At 45.9% G+C, this 21,110-nt stretch overlaps 2 protein-coding genes across 2 annotated transcripts in view; both read right to left on the reverse strand.

Annotated features, from left to right (window-relative positions):
• The window catches only part of LOC144109781 (phospholipid-transporting ATPase ABCA3-like), a 29,932-nt gene extending 25,683 nt beyond the window's left edge, over nucleotides 1-4,249 (reverse strand). Inside the window, exons 1-3 of the mRNA XM_077642574.1 lie at nucleotides 4,153-4,249; nucleotides 2,119-2,395; nucleotides 1,217-1,387 (exon numbers count right to left, since the gene is read on the reverse strand). Coding sequence (XP_077498700.1) covers nucleotides 1,217-1,387; nucleotides 2,119-2,395; nucleotides 4,153-4,249 — 545 coding nt within the window. The remainder of the gene's footprint in view (nucleotides 1-1,216; nucleotides 1,388-2,118; nucleotides 2,396-4,152) is intronic.
• Nucleotides 4,250-14,464: 10,215 nt separating this feature from the next.
• On the reverse strand, nucleotides 14,465-19,819 carry LOC144109782 (uncharacterized). Its single transcript, XM_077642575.1, has 5 exons — nucleotides 19,667-19,819; nucleotides 18,885-19,040; nucleotides 17,627-17,886; nucleotides 14,542-14,644; nucleotides 14,465-14,491 (listed from the first exon to the last, which is right to left on the reverse strand). The coding sequence occupies exons 1-5, from the start codon at nucleotides 19,817-19,819 to the stop codon at nucleotides 14,465-14,467; spliced, it is 699 nt and encodes a 232-aa protein (XP_077498701.1).
• Nucleotides 19,820-21,110: the final 1,291 nt, after the last annotated feature.

Consider the following 21,110-nt stretch of genomic DNA (forward strand, 5'->3'; position numbering starts at 1 on the left):
GCTGCTTGTCACTTGGACCCATCTGCGCTCCTTCATTTGCTCTTCATACCACGATGATACCCAGTGTGGCCATGGCGGTTTATTGAAGACCTTCACCCGTCTACGACATCGGTACTACTGGCGTGAGATGTACCGTTATGTTCGCCAGTTCGTTCAGCCCTGCATCGCATGCCAGCGCCGAAAAAACCCACCTCGCCGATCCACCGCTCCTATGCAGCCGCTGCCTTGCACAGCGCAGCCCTTCGAGCGTGTTGGCATTGACCTCTAGGCCCCTCTTCCCAGCACATCAACCACGAATCGCTGGATCATCGTTACTATCGATCACCTTACACGTTACGCCGAAACGTTGCATTTACCAACTGCTACAGCCCACGACATTGCATCCTTCATCCGCCATTGCATCATTCTTCGCCATGGTGTTCCCAAAGAGTTGCTCAGTGATAGAGGTCCGGCCTTCCTCTCTGAAGTTGTAGAAGCTCTCCTTCAGGAATGCGACATCGTTCACCGCACCACCTCCTCCTACCATCCGAGCAGCCGTGATCACTCTGCACTTCCTTACGCTTACCTTGCTGACTCTTTGGTCTGGCTCTGGGTACCCTCCTCAAGTCCCGGCCTTTCCTCCAAACTTATTAGCAAGTACTAGGGACCCTACCGCATTCTTAAGCTGACATCCCCCGTCAATTACCTCATCGAACCCCTTAGGCCGGCCCCTGATCATCGTTGCCGAGGCCGTGAAATTGTCCACACGGCCCGCCTCAAACCATACTACGACACCGCTGTCGTCACATCGCCCTGGGCCGCCAGGATGACGCCTTTTCGCCCGGGGGAAATTGTAAGACTGTCCTTCGGCTCCGGAATCTTCAGATGCTGGCGCTTAACCAAGAAGACAACGACAAGCGCCGAACGCTCCGACCCTCGTGCGTACTTTGGTCTGACCGCTGCCTCTGGTCTGTACCTGGACTGTACCGCTAGTTCTTCGCGACGCAACGCCTTGCAAGACGTTCCTTATTACATTCATATATTATTATGACTGTGGCCCGCACTGGGGCAGATGCGATCGTGAGCACTGCGTTCTACGACAATTTCGGCGACTCGACTCCTGGTATAGATAGAGTAAAAATAATCATTAATCTGTAAATACTAGTGCGCCTGATGGCACCAATGACGGTTAGGTAAGGCGCGCTTTGTCCCGACGCGCCGCTATGTGGCGTCGTACCTCTGGTCTCCGAAGACGCTCACGCCGTACTGGTACTCCAAGATGTAGTTGTGGATGTTCTGATGCGCCCAAAAGAGCAGCTCGCGCTCCACGAATGTGCTAGTAGGCGAGAAGACCTTCACCGAACGCTCGGACATCACCGGCAGCAGCACGGTGTTAGCGAACTTCTTGCTGCAGAGATCCACCCCACATTATGCGCAGACACGGGTCTTCGCCCTCTTCAATGCACGCAAAAGTATATTCTCCAGTTAAATGGAGCGCACTGTATAGTAATGTGCTAGATATATAACATGGTATCAATAGCGATCAGCCGGAATAAGACGTTTAGAGAACTGTTAAATATGCAGTGAGCTTACTGGGAACTGCCACACATCGATGATCACATATGGACGACAGCGGAAAGTGTTTGTAAAATACCTATACAAGCGCTGTGTTCACAGTTATGAAGTAAAGCTTGTTAGTTGACGAAGCCACTGTGCATAGCATATTCAATCGGAGTGCAAAGCCGAATTCGAAATTTATGGCCTGAGACTGCACTATAGTCGGGTAAAACTCAAGGCTGTTCAAAGGAAGCCCTACAGCAAATGGCGTCGACCAAGTTTCATGACTCTGCGATTAATCCAATTAAGCCATGGTTAAAACCTTTTCATCTACTTCCCCGTAAGATGTCATGCCTGAGATGTCATGGGAACCGGTAGACGCTATTGCCTGGAAGCACCCTATGAGGGGCATCGGCCGCTTCATTTTGAGTTGTGTCTGACTATAGCGTGCCATGAGCCGTCGTGTTAGGAATACCCGGTCAGGGCTCCGTTCGTTCATGGTTTTGCAACGCAGCTCAACACGCAGAACATCCACGAAGGGCCCGAACGCTGCACATGCGTACAATAAAAGCCACCACTGACCTCGCGTTGTCTGCCTCGATGAATCCGTAGGAGACGTCGAAGAGTTCCTTCGGGGTGTACGTGAAGCTCGAGGCAGCCGGCAAGGCGCTAGGCAGGAGGTGCATCTCGCACAGGACCAGCAGCACCATGGACGCCACGATGATGCCCACGGACAGAGGCTTGGTCCACCAGACGCGGATCCAGAACAAGAGGCGCTTGTGCAGAAGCGCCAGCAGCACGGTAAACACGCCGGCGTTCGCCGACCGAGCAGTGCAGAGCTGCTTCACGGCTTCCAGCTCTGCGAAACGCCGTACTTGTGTTGAGGGAAACCTCAGCATATTAACATTTTCAAAAATTTTTGAAAACAGCTGAAGCACTGAAATTGGCCGGTAATTTCCAAGATCATTCACCGTGCCGCCTTTGTAAAGAACAATCACCCTCGCTGCTTTCATTTTCTCTGGAAAAATGCCCGTTGTTAAAGTAAGATTTGCTATATGACAGAGCACATTACATATTTAGTCATAAATTGCTTTTATTGCTGCTGCTCTGATACCATCATAACCAGAGGAGCAGTTGTTCTTTTAAACTATATATTAGGCTGCAGATTTCTGCAGGGGTAGTTGGAGACAAAAACATGGTATCTGTTAGCCTATGCTCTAAGTATTTCTCAAAATGTCCGGAGTCAGCCCCATGCCCCATCAAAATTTCCAAAAGTTAAAAAGTGTTCGTTCATTACATTGGCAAGAGCTTCACCTCTTATGCCCTCCCCCCCTATTTCCATTTCAACCGGGATTTATTTTTGTGATTTTTGCAGAAGTTCCTTTACAGTATGCCAGGTTTTCTGCGGATCATAGTAAATTTCTGAAATTTCTGCCCTTGGTTAACATTGCTACAGTAAAAGCGCAGCTCTATTAGTTTTTGCGACTATTGTGTACTAGATTAGGGTCAATTTCGCAAAGACAGTACACATGGGAGACCATGTGTTCATTTTTTTTCCCTGTGTTACAGGCTGAACCGAGGTGTAGTGATTTGTGCACGCCATCTTGGAATAAAACAAAAGGTGGTCACTAAAATCACTTAGCACGACACCTGGTTCCTGTTCGTCGCAATTAGTCAAGCATAAATCAATTAGGGTCTCACTCGACCCCAAATAGCACGTGTAGGCGCATTAACAATGTTAGAGAAACCATGTAAAGAAATGATGTCGAGAAAGTCACTTGTTGCCGCTGATCGTTCCAACACATGTTATGGTAAAATCGGCCATAATTACAATTGGTTCCTTATCGGTATGCTATCAAGAAAAAAACAAAATTCTTGCACAAGGGGCCGATAACCAACACCGAACACAGAACCGCTTCTATTGATAAAAAGCGCAGACTTGAAAAACTGTACTTATATGAAAGATTATTTTTAACCTACAGTGCAACTCCACCGCCTTTATTATTTTTCCTAGACATTGTTCCGCACCTGTATCCTTCGAAGTGGACGATGTCCGCAGTTTGTGCATACCATGTTTCACTGAATGGCAATATGTCAAAACTGCGGTTTAAAGAAGATAAAAAAAAAGAAATGTTGATCTCCTCATCCTTATTCTTTAAGCTACGCACGTTTGCGGAATAAAAGAAAAATGTGGACCGGGCTTTTGCGGCCGGCCCGTTTTAGAACATCGAAAGAACTAGAATCTTGGTAAACACGGTCTCGCGTTACGAATGGCATTCCTCGCACCAAGCAGTGCAGTCATCCCCATTTTACTCAGGAAATTTTCATCTCGGATGCGAATGGCGTTCTGACCAGCAGCCTTTCGCACAAGGACATGCCCGTTTTTCTGCCACACGAACTCATAGCCTTTTTCTTTACCTTTTTCACGTGCCAGCCACAGTAGCCGCTTCTTCGTGGGTGTGAGATTATCCAGGAAGCTTATCTCTGGGGCGTGAGTTTGCAGGCGTGAGCGACACTTCATCCACGTTTCTTTCAGATCTCTTGAAACAAATCGGACAAGTACCCTAGATTCTTTCCCTTTTTGTTGCGGAAGACGATGCAGAGCTTCAATATCACTGTTCGCCAACTGCGGAAGCTGGAGCTTGCTGGCCAGACCGTTCATCTTGTCAAGCAGGTTTTCATTTGCCTCCACCTTGAAGCCATGAACTTCCATATTCTGCCTTCGACTATACTGCTGTAGCTCATTGAGCTGTTGTTTAAGTTCTGTTGTGTCTAGTGCATTTCCCTGCTCAATAGCTTAAACTTTCTTCTGCAAAACCGCAACGCCGGTGGCCTGCTTGTCAAGCATACTTAGGATCGTATCATACTTGTCGGACATCATTTGTACTGCTTCCTCCATGCCATTCACTCTATCAACTAGCTGTGCAAGGGCGTCGACCTTCGCCACAAGAGGAAGCAGTGAAGCGAACTTTTAATTTAACTCAGTAAGCCTGAGCTCGACATTAGATCCTTGCGTTTGTTCGGACACATTTCCTTGCCGCTTCTGAGCTGACTCACAGGTTGGGCAACTCTAGGTAGACATTAGTGCTTCTCATTTGCTTTTGAGATGCCTCGCCGTTATACCAGGACATTTCCCGAGGTGGTACGGGTAATCACAGGAGACGCAAGTAAAAAATACACTGTCATCAGGTACCGGGTTGTGACATGCCATACAACCCATCACAGAGCAAAACTTGGAACCGCAGCAGCAGCAGTGGGCGTAAAGACGTTACTAGCTATACAGATGAAGTGAAACGCCACCGACCTGCGAAGGATAGTGGACGCAGTTTAAGCGTGTTGTCCAGTGTCGACCACTGCTGCTGCGTGAAGGGCTCAGCGTGAAGAGTGGCCGGGAGTTGGTTCACATGGTTATTACAGCTTTCTCTAGATATATAGCATTGTCATGATGATGATCCTACGCAAGGTAGGGTCAAAGACCCATTTCTAAGGATTTAAACCGTCAGAAGCCGAGCACCAGGCAACGGGAAAACTTATATTGCCGGTAGGTAGATGGCGACACTGGGGATCGAGACCAGCACTTCCCGCTTGGCAAGGCGGATGCGCAGACCACTTGGCCACTGCTGTGGTAATTGTCATGATACCGAGCAAACCATTTGAAGTGATATAAAACCGAACATGCACCTTGTCTCGAAGTCAGTAAGGCGCCCGGTGAGGTTAACGGAACGAGAGAGATTAAGAGCTTTCAGCTGTTGCGGCTTCATACGAAGTTACAAAATTTACGGCGAGTGAGTGTCGGGCTCGTGGGAGCTGCTACCTTTATTGTACCACACTGCTGCTACGCGGGCAGCACCGCAAAATGCGGGAAGCTCAGGCAATGCATTGGTATTCCGTCTACAGCACGTGACATCAATTTAATCAGAACGGTGCTCAAGTAAATGACAACTAATTGAAGCCACTATAGCGTAGCCGGCAAGAAATCTTCACCAGTTTTTATAAAGCCATCTTCTCTCCCATGGGCGTGAGCACTTAGACGGGCTGAAATTTCGTTTAGACTGCCTTCAGGACATCGCCTTAAAATTTTGATAATTTTTTAAAACCTAGCCCAGACTTTTTAAAAATAATGTTTCGTCGTAGGAAAAAAAATGCGCGAAATATTAGAAACATCCAGATTACCGCATAAAATGTGCTTCGTTTGAAAGCGGAAGTCAGAGCTTTCTTTAACTCTGTAATGCCCGAATAAAGAAAACATGGCAGAAAAGTAATAAAATTCCAGTATTTTGTAAACACAAAAAATACTCGTACATTGCTGACGAAAAATATAATTGCTGCTCAATTAAGTTTATCCATCTATGATCATTTCTTAGTGTCAAGAAGCACAGAAATGCCCAAAAATTACCGCACGCACACACCATACAGATAACAAAATTCAATACCGTTCTTCAGCTGCCAAGGCAGCAGTAGCAGCCTGGAACATTGTGGGGTCTGTGCAGCTAGGTTTAGTTTTCATGCGAACTTATTTTTCAGCAGGCTTCTTGTATCTCTCATGGCTGGCACTGCGGCCTTGCTTTTCTAAATATGTTGGAAAATACTTTTTACTCAGTTGTGTGTGAAACTGATACACGTTCTCGAGAACACGGAAGCCTTGGCTTTTGTGGCTCATACGTGCTGCCGGTAGTGCGCGATAGTCTTTGCCTTACAAGCGAGAACTTGCGCACCAGAGATCCCGGTAAGCCACATCGCTTAAGCGCAGCTGTAGTACTAGAATGCAGTTATATTCTATATAAGGTACTGAACGTTTTCCCCTCTTCTTCAATTCTTTACGTTTACTACAACGAATCTTGCACCATGCAAGCCGACATTTCCGCCTTCCATTAGAGCATTTCTCCCCTGACGAGCGAATTCTTTGGCGCAGATTTTCACTAAAGTATGGACATTGAGACATCTCTATTCTTGAACAAGCAACAAGGTCCCAGCTACATCTTTGTTAAATTACTTTCAGGTAGCTCGGGGATATTTCTGTCGACGTAGCACTCAGGTCAAAATGAAAGACGAATACAGATAAAGTCAGCACGGATACGGACGAACGGCATTTTACTACTATCTCTAAAGAGAAAGGCACATAATAGTTTTTTTTCTTGCCAGTACTAGCCAATGGAGTAGGAACTGACATAAAAAAAGGCATGAAATAAACTGGAGACAGCGAAGCGAGCTATGCACAAAGGGAATAATAATTAAGGGAAACGGTTAGAGCCAGGAAGAGAGCAGGATGAGTCAGGAATCAAAGGTCAGTTATAATCTAGCCGATATCGAGAATAGGAAACGGAAATGGACCGGGTATATAATGTGAAGACTAGATAACCAGCCGGTTGCCCCCTTTGGATAACTGAGTAAGTTGCAAGAGAAGGCCAAGGTAACAGGCCTGGCAAACCGTCACGTGAGGAGATGAGATAAGGAAGGGGGAAGGGGTGGGGGGTGGGGTAGGGTGAGGTGAGCGCAGTATTGGCACAGGACCGAGTTTGAGCTCACTGGAATTATCATTCGTCCTGCAGTCCTGTAGTCGGTGTAGCTAGACTGCTGATGGCGATGAGGATTACAGATACGCCGAAAGAAACTGTGCTTCTGACGAGGAAAATATTCAACCACTGCCTAACCTTGTCTCTACACTCAGTATATTTGCACCAAATTTTTTACTGGACAAGGGTATTATGCAATTAATAGCATGGAAGAATAAGCTTTGTGCCGAGGCTGAATCAACAATACATGGATGCTAACCTTTGCACCGGAATTGAATTGAATTTCATTTCGGAACATTTATACAAAGCATGTTTGAAACAACATCTGGATCCCTAGCTAAAAGTTTATTGGGATCCGTGCAAATCATATCTATAATGAAACTAAGTGCAGGCAACAGAACACACTATTTACATTATACATGATGAAGGCTCTTGCATTCAATGAGCATGTAATCGACGCTTGACGGTCCTCCCAGGGCTGATAAAGATATGGAGTCTGCGATAGATATGCTACGTGTGTTCTTCCCTGTGTGGCGTCTATTTATTGGTTATAGTTCTCTTGGATCCTGTATACGACATATTAATGCAGGAAACAAACTGATTTCACGACCTGGTAAGCGCGGCTTTTTAAATCCTATAGACCAATTCACCTCGCTAATCTGATAATTTTTCAGTCTCGACCTTCAGAGCGCGTTACGGAAGTAAAATTCTTAGCCGTACAATCCCATGAAAATCTCCGCTGGACACCACGTATTCAGCGCATTAAGCGCACCATAGCACAATGCACTGGAATGCTGAACAGGCTTCGACCATTTCTGCCGCTCCGGCTAAGGCGCCAGCTTTATTTCAGTGCAGTTCATTCCAGGTTGAACTATTGTTCACTTATCTGGGGAGTCACTGGGAAAACTAATTTTGAAAGCCTTTCTTTATTGCAAAATAAATCTATTCGCTTTACTGAAAATTTTTCAAGATATTACTCCCCATCTTCCTACTTCAGCAAGAACCGAATGCTGCCTATACAAACATTATATTATGAGCGTCTGTCGCAGGTGGCATTCTTGAAACTCATAGCCAATCGGCAACAATTTTTTATTAATACACGACCGATCAAACACGATATGTGTTTACACACACAAATATACAGAAACGAAGAAACAGAACAAACTATGGTATGCCGTCTTTGAACTGGCAAATCTCAAACCTTTTGATCTCCCATCCCGAGTGTATTGATATTATGGAGAAATCTTCTCTCTTTGCTTTTCGTAAGCGGGCGAAAAGTTACTTTCTGGAAAATTCTCTATAATTGTTTTTCTGCTTACATCTTTCTATTGATCGCACATTTGTTTTATTTTATACGTACAGAGTTAGTTTCTATACATATGTTCGATCTGTGTCTGCTCTTGCACTGCTCTGTTATGTGATTTTTCTTTGTTTTTTCTAGGCGTACAATTAGTTTCTATAGATATGTTTGATCTGTCTTCTCTTGCGTTGTTCTTTTCTGTGATTTTTAGACTTGTTTTCTGAATAATAAGAATAGAATCAATGTTTATATAAGGACGTTTTGTTGTACAAACATTTACATTGTGATCATTATATTGTTTATGTATGTGCATATAAGTGCTCCTTGCTGTTGTGTTCGAGTTGTCCTTAGGGCCCAGTCAGGCGGATTGATTTTCGCCTTTTGCCCTCTGCACCAAGACACTGTGTTGTCTGAATTTTCTGAATACAAAATAATAATAATAAAACAGACAAATGATTGCTGTGAGTAAATCACGCTGCCTTAATTCGGCATCGGTGCTTTTTTTGTCCTATGTTCTGTTGGCACCAGGATAAGAAATTTGTGTGTGCGGGTGGGGGGTCTCTCTTCGCCGCAGTGAAGTTACCGTGCTGCAGTTAGCTTCCTTTTTGTCGGGGGAGGGGGGGGGGGTGCGATTTTGAAAGTGCCTGCAAGCATTACGCACCACCAACTGGCTGAGTTATAAGCGTGGGCGATATATTTGAAAAGAAATTCAATAACCGAAAAAAGAAAGAAATAATTGGCTCCGCGGTTACGGAAATGTAACGCGAAATTCAGCGGGCATCTTCTGCACAACTGGAATGCAGTGAGGTTGGAAATCTGAAATGCCTTTTGCAACGTAGACAATGATAATACTTTGAAATAATTACAACAGTAACTGTGACAATGGCTAGCCGGAATACCCGGGTGTTTTGTGTGGTTGCAAAATACAAAAGCGCTGGCGGCTAGTGTGTTCATAAAAAAATTGGCTGCGGTTTAACTACCCCTGAACCTGATTAGAGAGCGAAGGCTGCGGTGTATCGGGCAAGTAGACGCGGCTTGGCGCCTCTAACGTTGAGTGCATTCCGCACACTGGATAGGCAACGCGGCCACTCCGTCACCCTGGCAGTTGGCAGTTAAATTAATGCTTGATGGCGGTCGCCCAATGAACGCTGCGGCCTATTCTACCTCTCTCTACCGGCGAATCGGAAGGTCAAAGTTCAAGCGGTGCGACACCATGCTAGACCATATATGTAAGGCCTGCAGCCACACTTGACCACTGGCTCACTTGAAGCTCAACCGGCAGCGCGCAGCGAAATTGGCTTTACCTAGCGTAGTGAAGCTTTCGCTTCAATTTCGCTGTATTAAGCGGCTGCTGGTACTAATCACGGTGTCGTATCGCCATTTAATTAGGACGCCTCGCACCTTGCTTCTCTTTGGCCGCGTCCACTTCCTGTTGTGCCGGGCTTGCAGCGCGTGTGTCACCAGCCCCGACTTTAGGCTTGGGCTCCTGTCCACTGACCATGCTGGAAGAAGGCGAAAAAATGTCACTCCTTGCCTCAGGGTGCGACGAGCGATCAGTGCTATATTCAGCGACAACCTTTCTGGCAATGACGCGAAAGCCACGGGGCTGAAGCACGCCCCCTCTCCTTGCGCAACGGAGTATCATCAGTATCATCAGCCTGACTACACCAACTGCAGGGCAAAGGGGTCTTCCATGTCTCTCTAATTAACCCTCTCCTTTTCCAGCTGCGGCCACCCTATGCCTGCGAACTTCTTAAACTCATCCGCCCACCTAACCTTCTGCCGCCCCCTGCTACGCTTGCCTTCTCTTGGAATCCACTCCGTTATTACTAAGGACCAGCGGAGTATAGCTTGCTGTTATTTGTTTTCTCTTAGAACATAATATGCTGTCAGTGTGCGTTATTTTAGGCGTATGTTTGACACAACTGCGAACCTGATTTTTACAACAAATCTGCTAGGCACGTCTAGTTGCAATAAGCTACCATAGATGGCGCCAGCTGTACCAGTGACGAAGTCAATATACCGTTGAAAAAGGAACGCAGCATGCTGCCAGGCGCACCGTCTTGCGGTATTACTGCAAAACTGTGAAAACTTTTGCAGGTCAACCAGTTAATCAATTTTAGCAGCCATCATGCCCGGACAAGATTCACCCTCCCATCCTAGCACTATTCCCACTTCAGACCCTCCTCCCCCTCCCCGAGCCTTCCTCCTCGGAGGGTTGACCCTTTTTAAATTCCGCCAATGATGAACGCTTTGCCCAAACGAAGACAAGACCTTTTGTCGAAACGCTGGAGAGCACACAGAGGTTTTCCCTCCCTTTTTCCTGGTGTAGCATGCCAGGCCGGCAACCAGGCAGACCTGTCCTGTTCCATTAAGTCCCTCCTGCTCCTCCTCCTCCTCCTCCTCATCCTCCTCCCTTGTTCACGTTGTGACGTTCAAAGAGTGATTACTCGCACCTGAGACGTTTTAGTGTAGTAATGTTAAGGTCACAGAAACAAACAAAGGGGCCGAAATTCTCACGAGGCCAATTTAAGAAGGTTGCTGATGGAGGCTAGCCTAACGTTTTATCACCCATTATAACACCATTTCATTTTCTCTTATAGCGTAATCGAAGCATTCGTTTCACGGTCCAATTGTACCGTGCTGCCTGAAAATTTATCAAATACACAATTCTGTGGAAAAATAACTAATTCGAAAAATTAAACGGCGGTTATACACCCCGATAATGCGGATGATCAGCTCTATTGATTGTCCACATCGTGGTTTTGCAATAGTTGCATTTTCTTTGGATGCTGCTGCGACACCTGAGTGTGTGATAATAATAATTGGTTTTGGGGAAAGGAAATGCGCAGCATCTGTCTCATATATCGTTGGACACCTGAACCGCGCCGTAAGGGAAGGGATAAAGGAGGGAGTGAAAGAAGAAAGGAAGAAAGAGGTGCCGTAGTGGAGGGCTCCGGGATAATTTCGACCACCTGGGGATATTTAACGTGCACTGACATCGCACAGCACACGGGCGCCTTAGCGTTTTTCCTCCATAAAAAGCAGCCGCCGCGGTCGGGTTCGAACCCGGGAACTCCGGATCAGTAGTCGAGCGCCCTAACCACTGAGCCACCGCGGCGGGTTTTGCAATAGTCGCATTTTCTTTGAATGCTGCTGCAACACGTGAGTGTGTGACGATTGCGTTTTTGTATTCCTAGGGTTACACGAGCGCTTTACGATGTGAAAATTGTGCTGGCACAGAATTGCGCATTTTGCCTTGCAGCGTGTTTGAGGGCAGAGACTCATGAACGTTCGTTCTCTGTTCGACCCGCCGCACGTTTATGGCTCTGGACTCCAGCACATATAAGCGCATAAGAGGGTTCTCAATTGGGCTAGTCGGTTGTAATCACACATGTTAGTAGCGCATAAGGGGGGCTGTCACCGTTCATACGTTTCTCCAGAGTGGGCAGCGAGCGCCCCCCTCCCCTCCCCCAGTCTCCAACACCTTGCACTCGAGGAGATGAGATTTCTGACAAACGCTTCAATTGTAGGGTGTTATTAATGTAAAGCACAGTGAGGCTGAGCTAGTTTACTTTTGTAGCCAGTCGACGTTGATTGTTTGACCCTTCTTCATGAGCATGATTACCAGAATTGAAACAGACTGCGCACAAACTTTTTTAATGAAGTTGATTGTTCCTGTGTGTACACCTCATAATGCTGCCAGTTTTATCCAAAATTTATATGCATTAACAGATACACGTCTAAACAGCAAAATTAGAAACATTAAAAAAAATATAAAACTTTATGTCTATAAACTTCAAATAAATAAGTAGCAAGAGAAACTCGAAGTCCTGCCCCCACTAAAAAAAAATGTTTAGGAGTGCCTGCGCAACGCGACTGATGTGTCACATCGCCGCGCTCTGGCAGTGCAACTGCCGCGGCTACTACTGCGCAGGAGCGCAAGATGCCACCTCATGGTGTCGCCCCTCGCTTCGCGCTAACTTTTTCATCAGATAAGATGAAGCGAAAGCAAAGGGCGGCGCATATACATTGAATGGTCACCTCTTAAAAATATTTTTTTAGACTTTCTATATACATATCCCACAGACTATTCCATACACAAAACATCCTACCGACAGTATAGAAGCAATCCACAGACTTATGGCCGTGCACTTTCAGTCTTCTTTTTTATATGAAGTCTACGGACTAGGAATAGACAAGGAATCTATAGAAAGGCAGTAGAGTCTATCAGAAGGCTATAGAAAGTATATAGAGTGTTTTCATAAGGGAAGATGCACGGCGACGACGACTACGACGCGGAGGCCGGGAACCATGGCTTTGAACAGCTAGCGCTGTAATAGGCGAAATCCCGCACGCACCTTATGTACACGTCCTCCATCGTGCAGGAGGTGAGACTCATGAATGCGATGCCCAGCACGATGCGCCTCTTCTCCAGGTAGTGCAGCATCCTGGCCATGCGGAGCGCGTACTGCACGGTTCAACACGCAGCGATGAGCCAACGCAAAACAGGAAGGGCATATGTTACTTCACCTATACGTCACACCGATGAAAACAAATTCATGGGCGATCAATGCGACTGATGCGTAGAGAATGCGTTAGCATGGTGGCTCAGGTTTCGTGAGCGCTTCCTGTTGATGAACTGAATTGGTCATTCACACTAGTGACTTTTTGAAGAGACCCTGAAGTGATTTTGATGGGCATATTCTAGTGCAACACATCTGTAGAGGTGGTTTTAGTGGATATTCGAGTCAAATTTAAAAGCTCTGCGCTGACCCTGTAATTTATAAATAAATTTTAGAAATCTCGGCTCGCAGTAGCTCGCAACCGATTGGGGCGACACACCTCACCGCGCGTCCCCTACCCCGATGACGTCAGAGGGCAGAACAGCCATCTTTCAAGCTCACACTGTCTGCCCACTGACGTCATCGGGGGAAGGGACGCGCGGTGAGGTGTGTCGCCGCAATCGGTTGCGAGCTACTGCGATCATCCGTCCATCAGCCCACCCACCCATCCGTCTCGCCCCTTCCACTTTGTATGTCCAAGTGCTCGTGTGGTTCAGTTTTTGAAGGCAGGTAGTGATGCAGGCGGTTGCCAGAGCTCAGCGCGAGAGGCACGGATGAAATTTAATGACGACGACGATATCCAAAAAGCACAACGCGATAAGCGGAAGAATGCAGCGAAGGGCAAATGGGCTGAAGCAGCGGCCAGCGAAGAGGTTCTGTTCGCACAGCCGTGGGATAGAATCCCGCTCGAGGCCATAAGTGTAGTAAGTTTTGTCTGCTTTGTCGGAGGCTTGTCACATACAGACGGCCACTGCCGGGTTTTCATTCACATAAGCATTGTAACACTAACATATCAATCCCTTACAAAACTTACTTTACAGACTCTATAGACTGTCCATAGACTTCTGTATAAAGTCTATAGACTCTCTGTAGGCAAATCCTAGAGAAGAGTCTATAGGCGATACAAATCTTATAGACAGTCTATAGACAATCTATATTTATGGCCGTACACGTTTCGGAGGCTTGTCACATACAGACGACGGCCGCCGGGTTTTCATTCACATATGCATTGTTACACTAACATACCAATCCCTTACAAAAATTTCTTTAGACAGTCTATAGACTGTCCACAGACTTGTGTCTAATGTCTATAGACTCTCTGTAGACAAATCCTAGAGAACAGTCTATAGGCAATACAAATCCTACAGACAGTCTATTGGCAATCTATATATTTATGGCCATACACTTTCAATAGACTTTTGTCTATAGACTATGATTTTGAATAAAGGCGAGCGCTTGTTTCGTCTGTCTTATTCCTGTGCTATCTGTTTTGCGCATCACCTTTATTCAAAATCATGCACCAACAAGCCCCCCAGGGTATAATACTATAGACTATGAATGGACAAAAATATCTATAGGACGGCAATAGAGACTAAGAGAACTCTATAGACTGTATACAGACCATTTCTATGAGGGATAAACGATCACGTTAATTCTAGCTGCGAACACTGCGTGACGTCTATACTTTCCGCGCGTGCTGTGTGTGCGATGCCAAGCTGCTTCTTTGCAGTGTCTGCGCCGTCTTTTCCATAAGCTACTCAGTAAAGCAACTAACGGCGCACTTGGCTTAGAAGAGCCTGGGACAAGAATATGGCCAAAGTAATGAAGCCAAGTCGAGCCAAATTACCTGGAGGGAGTCGCTCAGGTTGAACACCATCTCCAGTTTGGTCACCCGCTTGGGCTCCACTGCTCCCATGTGGTACTGGACGACTTTTTTGACGTCGCGCTCCCTGCGATATCAAAGTGCGGAAAACATTATTAAGACGAAAGCCTTTAATGCCTCATACTGTCGTCCGTCCGTTAACAGAGGGTGTCACTCGTGTTAATTCCGGAACTAAAAAGATAAGAGAAAACCAATGGTTGCTTCAGACAGAGGAGGAAAAAATGAACCTATAAGCCACGTTTGATGTCTGCAGAGTAATTAGTTAATTAATTATAGTAAAAAAATGTCCAAATAGCGTCGAAATAGCGTGGACATCGATATAGCCACGGGAACGGTGTGACGTCACTTCTACCAGAAGTTGTCATGGCATAGTGAAAATTGGCATTGAATGGTCGGGAAAACGTCGAATTTGTGCAAATTAGATGAAAAAATATGTAATTAAGCGTAATTAATACTTAAGATCCCCGAAAGATGTATAGTTTGGGTATCGATAGAGCCACGGGAATGGCGTGACGTCACATCCACCGGAAGTCGTCACGGCATAGTGATATTTGTCACAGAATGGTCGGCTTTCGCCTCTCAAGACGTTAGTTGCCAAAGTGTCTCGTCATTTTTAGATTAAGGAGTCATCTTTTGCAGCTACATAATGATTCAGTGGCAGGTGGAGTGTATCCTGATGAACTCAGGTTACAAATGTAATGCCTATTTTCTGAGAGCGTGAGCAATCCCCGCTATCCAACCACAGGCCGATATAAACATTAAGTGTAATTAGTAAAGCGTTTGCAGAAGTGCTTTCCGTAAAGATACCGAAATATTTAAGAACGACAACCCCTGTCCCACAAAGCATGGCTTCAGACTCCCAAGATCCATGTATGTATCACTTCTTGTTCTTAGGCAACTGGTAAATACAGCTTTACTTAAATAGCGTTAGTAGTACGCATACATATGAAAAGCTTTTAGCATCGTTGACCACATAATACTACTAGAGAAAATAGAACCCTCATCTTTTGGGCGCAATCATTATGACGCAATCATGTATTGCAATTCAGGACGGAAGAAACGCGTGAAGAACTTCGTTCCAACGCCATAAATTACCGCACTCGGCGTGCCGCACGGTTCCATGTTCGGGCCCCTCTCTTTTTCGTTGTATGTCAGTAATCAGTCATTAGTTCTGAGCTGATGTGAACCTACATGCACCCACGAGACTAAGTCATATTGCACAGGCGATACATTATAGGAATTTCGCACGGAATTATTAAGAAGCTTAGGAATGTTTCGCAGTGGTTTGGGCAAAATTGCCTTACTGTTAACACGTGGAAAGCGAAGTGGACCTTGTTTCGATCAAGAAGAATGTAAGTTGTGACCACTTAGCAATAACCCTGAATGGCACGCGTTTGCACAGCCTCCCAGTGCAAGTATCTCGAGCGTTGTTCGAATCTGACGTGCACGCGAAAAAAAGCAAATTAATAATAGTTGCTCCAAATTAGCTTACGGCTGCGATGTTTCAGTATATGCGCATAGATTTTGCGCAAACTATATTTTTCATTTCTTCACATGCAGTAGTGCAATCGTCTAAAGACAAGGGACCGTACTTACAAAACGTATTTGGATCAATTATTCGCCCACAGAAACGTGCCATTCGTATCAGGACTTTCTCAATATACCCCAGCCTTGTTAATCACTTTTCTGACAAGTCCGCATATTACCCATATTAACGGCATGCGCACAGAAGACGGTTTAAGTAGCAGACACATACCAAGTAAAGATCATATTCCCATTAAACTGATTATATTACCAATGACAAAAAGCACTCATTAATAATCATTATAACTACCCATTATGTTGCAACACTTACGTTCAAATGCTTGTGCAATATTGCAGCACCCGTAAACTAATATGACGTAAAGCCTATGCATAATTTCCTGGCAGCTTTATAACTTGTTCGCCTTCACTCCGTAGAAATGTGCAGACATGTTGAGATCTTATTTTAAATTTTTCTTAGCCCATTGCACTTTAGGTAGAATAACAAGCTATAAAGAACTGTGCGCCTTTTATTGCGGTTCTTATTGTCCTTAGTAACTGTTCGCTTCATTTTATAAAAAATGTTTATCTATAAGGAGCAACTGTGATGTAAAAAATTTGCTTGCTTTAACGACTATTCATAAAACTCCTATGCCGAGTACTGGGGTCCTTCCTTCATAAAAATGCAATGTAAACCCTTGGAGTAATAATAAAACATTTGATTCTGATTTTTCATTTTGTTGATTTGTAGCCTGTCACATATTTGCACTGCTAAAAATCAAGTGTCTGTGCCCGCTTTATGTCCAGTTGTTCTGAGGTCTGCAGTTTATACCATGATTTATTTAGTTTTGGGAATTCTTCATTGACCACAAAGGCTTTGTACCCAACCAACGTCTGTCAGTTTTGCAAAATAAAAAGTAAGAAAAGTAGAAGTCCTGTGCTCAGAGTCCTTTGGGTGTTGGGGGCTCAGCCCAAGCCAGGCAAAGCGGGCAATTAGTACATTGTTTCTCGAGTGACTTATTCAGAGGCAGATCATTGGGCCGTCATACAGCTGGCTGGCAGACAGATGGCTAGGTGTCTAGGTGAACTGATCATTGGATATGGGCATAGACGGACGAATGAGTTCTTCGTTCCTCTCTCCGTCAACGTGTTAGGAATGAAGTCACTTGACCAATCAGGTGATGTAATACGCTTGTATGATAGGCCATTCAACACGAAGCTATTACCTAATGGGCATTGAACCTCTACTGGACGTCCGCAGAACGTCTCAAATGTCCCCAGGACATCCAAGGGAGTACATCCAATGGGACAAACATCCAAGTACATCAAAGGAGGACATCCAATGGGCGCTTGGATGTCCCAGGACATCCAAATGCCAATTGGGTAGGTGACAATGGGCATTGAAGCTCCCTTAGATGCCCTGGGGATGTGTGGGACGTCCTGTGAACGTCCACAGAACGTCCAATGTAGATTCAGTGCCCGTTGGGTAGGTAATCAATGAAGATCAGTCAGCGCAGGCGCACCGCACCTGAAGTTAGCCAGCTTGGTGAAGCGCAGGAAGAACCCGGAGTCGAACTTGGTCTTGAGCCAGGTGGGTGATCCGGCGCACACCAGGCGGCCGTCTCGCATGACGATGAGTTGGTCGGCGAGCACCTCGGCCTCCTCGATGCTCTGCGTGGTGACGAGGACGCTGCTGCGGCGGCTCATTCGTGCCAGCACCTCCCACACCTCGTGACGGCATTTGGGGTCCATCAGCCTGGTCGGCTCGTCGAAGATCAGCAGGGCAGTCTGCGGCGGGCACAGGCAGGAGTCAGCCTCGGGCGTCGCGATTGCCTCCGCAGTTCCCGATGCTGGGCACGGACAGCGATCCGAGCGCAGCCAGGGGCAGGAAACTCAAGCTAGTTTCGGTTCGAAATAATTCAGCACACTCTGGTGACTGAAGGAGAACTAATGGAAAAAAGTGAATAATTCCTGTGCGTGTAAACAGCGCCAGAGATGGCAGAGGTGCCCGGATTATCTGAGGCCCCGAAAACGAAAATGCTCTGTTTCCGCAGGCAGTGGTTTGAATGCCACTGAGACACGAATTTTTTTTCTGCTGGATACCGTTGCCATGTCAACAATACGACGCTCTAGTTGGTTTCTTTCCGGCCGCTATGGGGAGGAATCGGCGCTGACGTCTAGATTAGCTGTACAATGGTGTCCATAGAAGTTGCCTAACCCTGGCGTAGCGTGGATGTTAGCATGGCTAACCGGGAACGTACAGGGCGTGGTCCTCTGACTATACCCGCCACAGCTTTGACTATAGTGCGAAGTTAAGAAATGCTGCTACTACGTTGCGAATTGCTATGATACCTACAACCTTCATAAAAGAACTAGTGGGAGAATTCAGCGTGAAATTTAACGCGGAACGCTGCGGAAACCTTCCACTTACTCTTGATGGTAAAGTAATTGGGAGGATGAATGGCAGCGATTGACGGAGGACCTCATAAAGGAAGGTGTAAGTCATATTCCAGGACGACAACACTAAAGTAAAATTAATCAGCCCGGCCGCGTTGGTAGTGACAGTTGACAGTATATGGTGATGGCTTTACGGTAAACTAAAGGCAGGTGTCCACTGAAAGGTACTAAACGCAGTTATCCGTCGGCATGTTGGCATGTAGGTAGCATGTATTACTTGTCTCTGTTGACGTCAGTCATGTAACGTTGCAGTGCAACTTAAATCTCCCGGAAAATGGAGGCACTTATCGTGCGATTCTGAACAAAGTGGGCGCAGAAGAGAAATGCACCTGCTGAGCGCCGCACGTGGCGATGGCCACACACAGAACACGCTGCAGGCGATGCGACAGCTGAGACACTAGGCTGTCCTTGTGCTGTTCGATATTCATCGTCCGAAGGACCACGCTGGTCAGCTGCTCAGCGTCGCTCCAATCCGCTTGGCGAAGCTGCATGTGCACAGGAAGAAAACTGCTGATGCACAGATCAAATTGCGAAACCATTTATATGTTATCTTCTCGTGTGCGGTTCAAGACGTTCTTTTCATGTCCAACATGCTAAAGGACAAAAATTTTGAACATGGGAAAATCGTGCGATACTGTTATGGAAATATTGAAGGTAATGGTCCAGTCTTATGATGTGTATCAACATCTTTCTTTTAGAAAGTTTCCATTGATCGCATAGAGCTGTTAAGACTGCCATTGAAAACCAATGGGGGACGCTTTTGACGATAACAAAAACGCTAAAAGAAAAAAAATTCTAAACTGCCGTCGGGTGATCTACGAATATATTGATTGTTAAAGTGATATCTTCCATTCTATGAAAAAACTGCGGTTATAAACGGTTTCCTGTTTAAGAATGCGTTTGTCCAGAATTGTTGGGCATGTCCCGCACTACAAAAATGCTCAAGCATTTTTCAGCCTCTCAGCCAGACTGTGACGCCATCTTTCGTCTCTCATGTACTTAAACAAAGAATGAACTTAACTTGAACTTCTGTTGAGCTCATTTTTGAAATTTGCGACAATATGGCGGCACAGAGTCTCGATCCGCCGAAGGGAAACAAGACACCACTCACGGCCGAAAAGAACAGCCGGTGTTCCTCGACGGTGAGGTCATCGAAGAGTTCGCCCTCATCCGGGCAGACGCTGAAGTAGTCCCACGTGCGGCCAGACATTCCGGTGGCGTCGTAGTTGCACACGTACGCTTCGCCGCTTGTCGGCAGCTGCATACCTGTCCAGGTGAAGGCGGGGCAAATACGGTAGTAATGGTTTTTGAAGGCGCTGTGCGGAGCTACAGGACGCCTGGTGATTTTAGCACGTCATGAATTAGACCAGGATGACCGGAAAGCAGGCTTCTAAGCAACGCGATACACATTTATTCCTTTAAAAATGGTCCACTGATTTTTTCATTTTTCGACTTGTTCTCAGGTTGGAACTCTTGAATTTTGGCTGTTTCCTGACGGTAGTTTTCTCCGCGCCTTTGCTGCCAACTTCAAACGCGAGGTGCGCAAAAAAATCCGTGAGCTGAAAACAAGTTTAGAACACATAAACCAAGACGTTGAGGACTTCCGAAAAGAGCGTGCTAACTTGAAGAAAGAAAACGCTGCTCTCAGAGCAATTAATGATGAAATTACAGATGGTCATCGACAACTGAAAAAAATTGCAACTGAAAACTTGCTGCGAATCACTGCACAGGAACAGTACTCTAGGAGGAACACCTTTGAAATTAAAGGGATTCCCCAAAAATAAAATGAAAACCTAATTGATGTCCTCGCCAAGGTTGGCTATGTAGTCAGAGAGCCAATAACAGAAAAGGATGTTCAAGTGTGCCATCGGGTTCCTACACGGAAGACCACCACCGACAGAAATGAATCCAGTGAAGGTGACAATAAAAGGCAGCAGGGAAAAACTGGACTTGGCTCAAACATTGTGGGATTCAATATTGTGGGATATTGGGATTCAATAATCGTGCGAAGCATGATGCCGTTCTTGGAAAAGCAAAAAAGATGAAGTTTCAATCAGATGAACTGGGCTTCTCTGAGCATCTGTGCCCGAAGCTGAAAAAACTGCTAGGCATGACTATCGGTAGGAAACGTGACATTAAATGGCGTTTTGCGTGGGTTAAGAACGGCAGTGTACGCACGTCAATCTGAAACCTCTCATGTGATAAGAATTCACTGTGAAGCTGATATGGACAAGATTCCAATGTGGTCCCCACCCCTTAAGCTCACAGAAACTTATCTCTTCTTTTTTTTTCTTGTTTTATGGCTGCACCTAAAGATATCGTTAGCCCTCTCGACAGTAGCAGTCTCGGCGTCCTGCACTGTAATGCCCAATGTGCGCGAAACAAAACAGATGAACTCACTGTGTTCCTTAGCGAATTCTGTTACAGTTTTCATTTTATTATGATCACTGAAACATGGTGCACATGTGAGGATGATGTGTTGAGTCTGCCTGGATAAAGAAGTTTTTATTTAAATAGGAGAAACCGACGTGGCGATGGTGTGCTGCAGTTGGTAT

Source organism: Amblyomma americanum, chromosome 11 (genome assembly GCF_052857255.1).
Source record: "Amblyomma americanum isolate KBUSLIRL-KWMA chromosome 11, ASM5285725v1, whole genome shotgun sequence".
NCBI classification, from domain to species: Eukaryota; Metazoa; Arthropoda; class Arachnida; order Ixodida; family Ixodidae; genus Amblyomma; species Amblyomma americanum.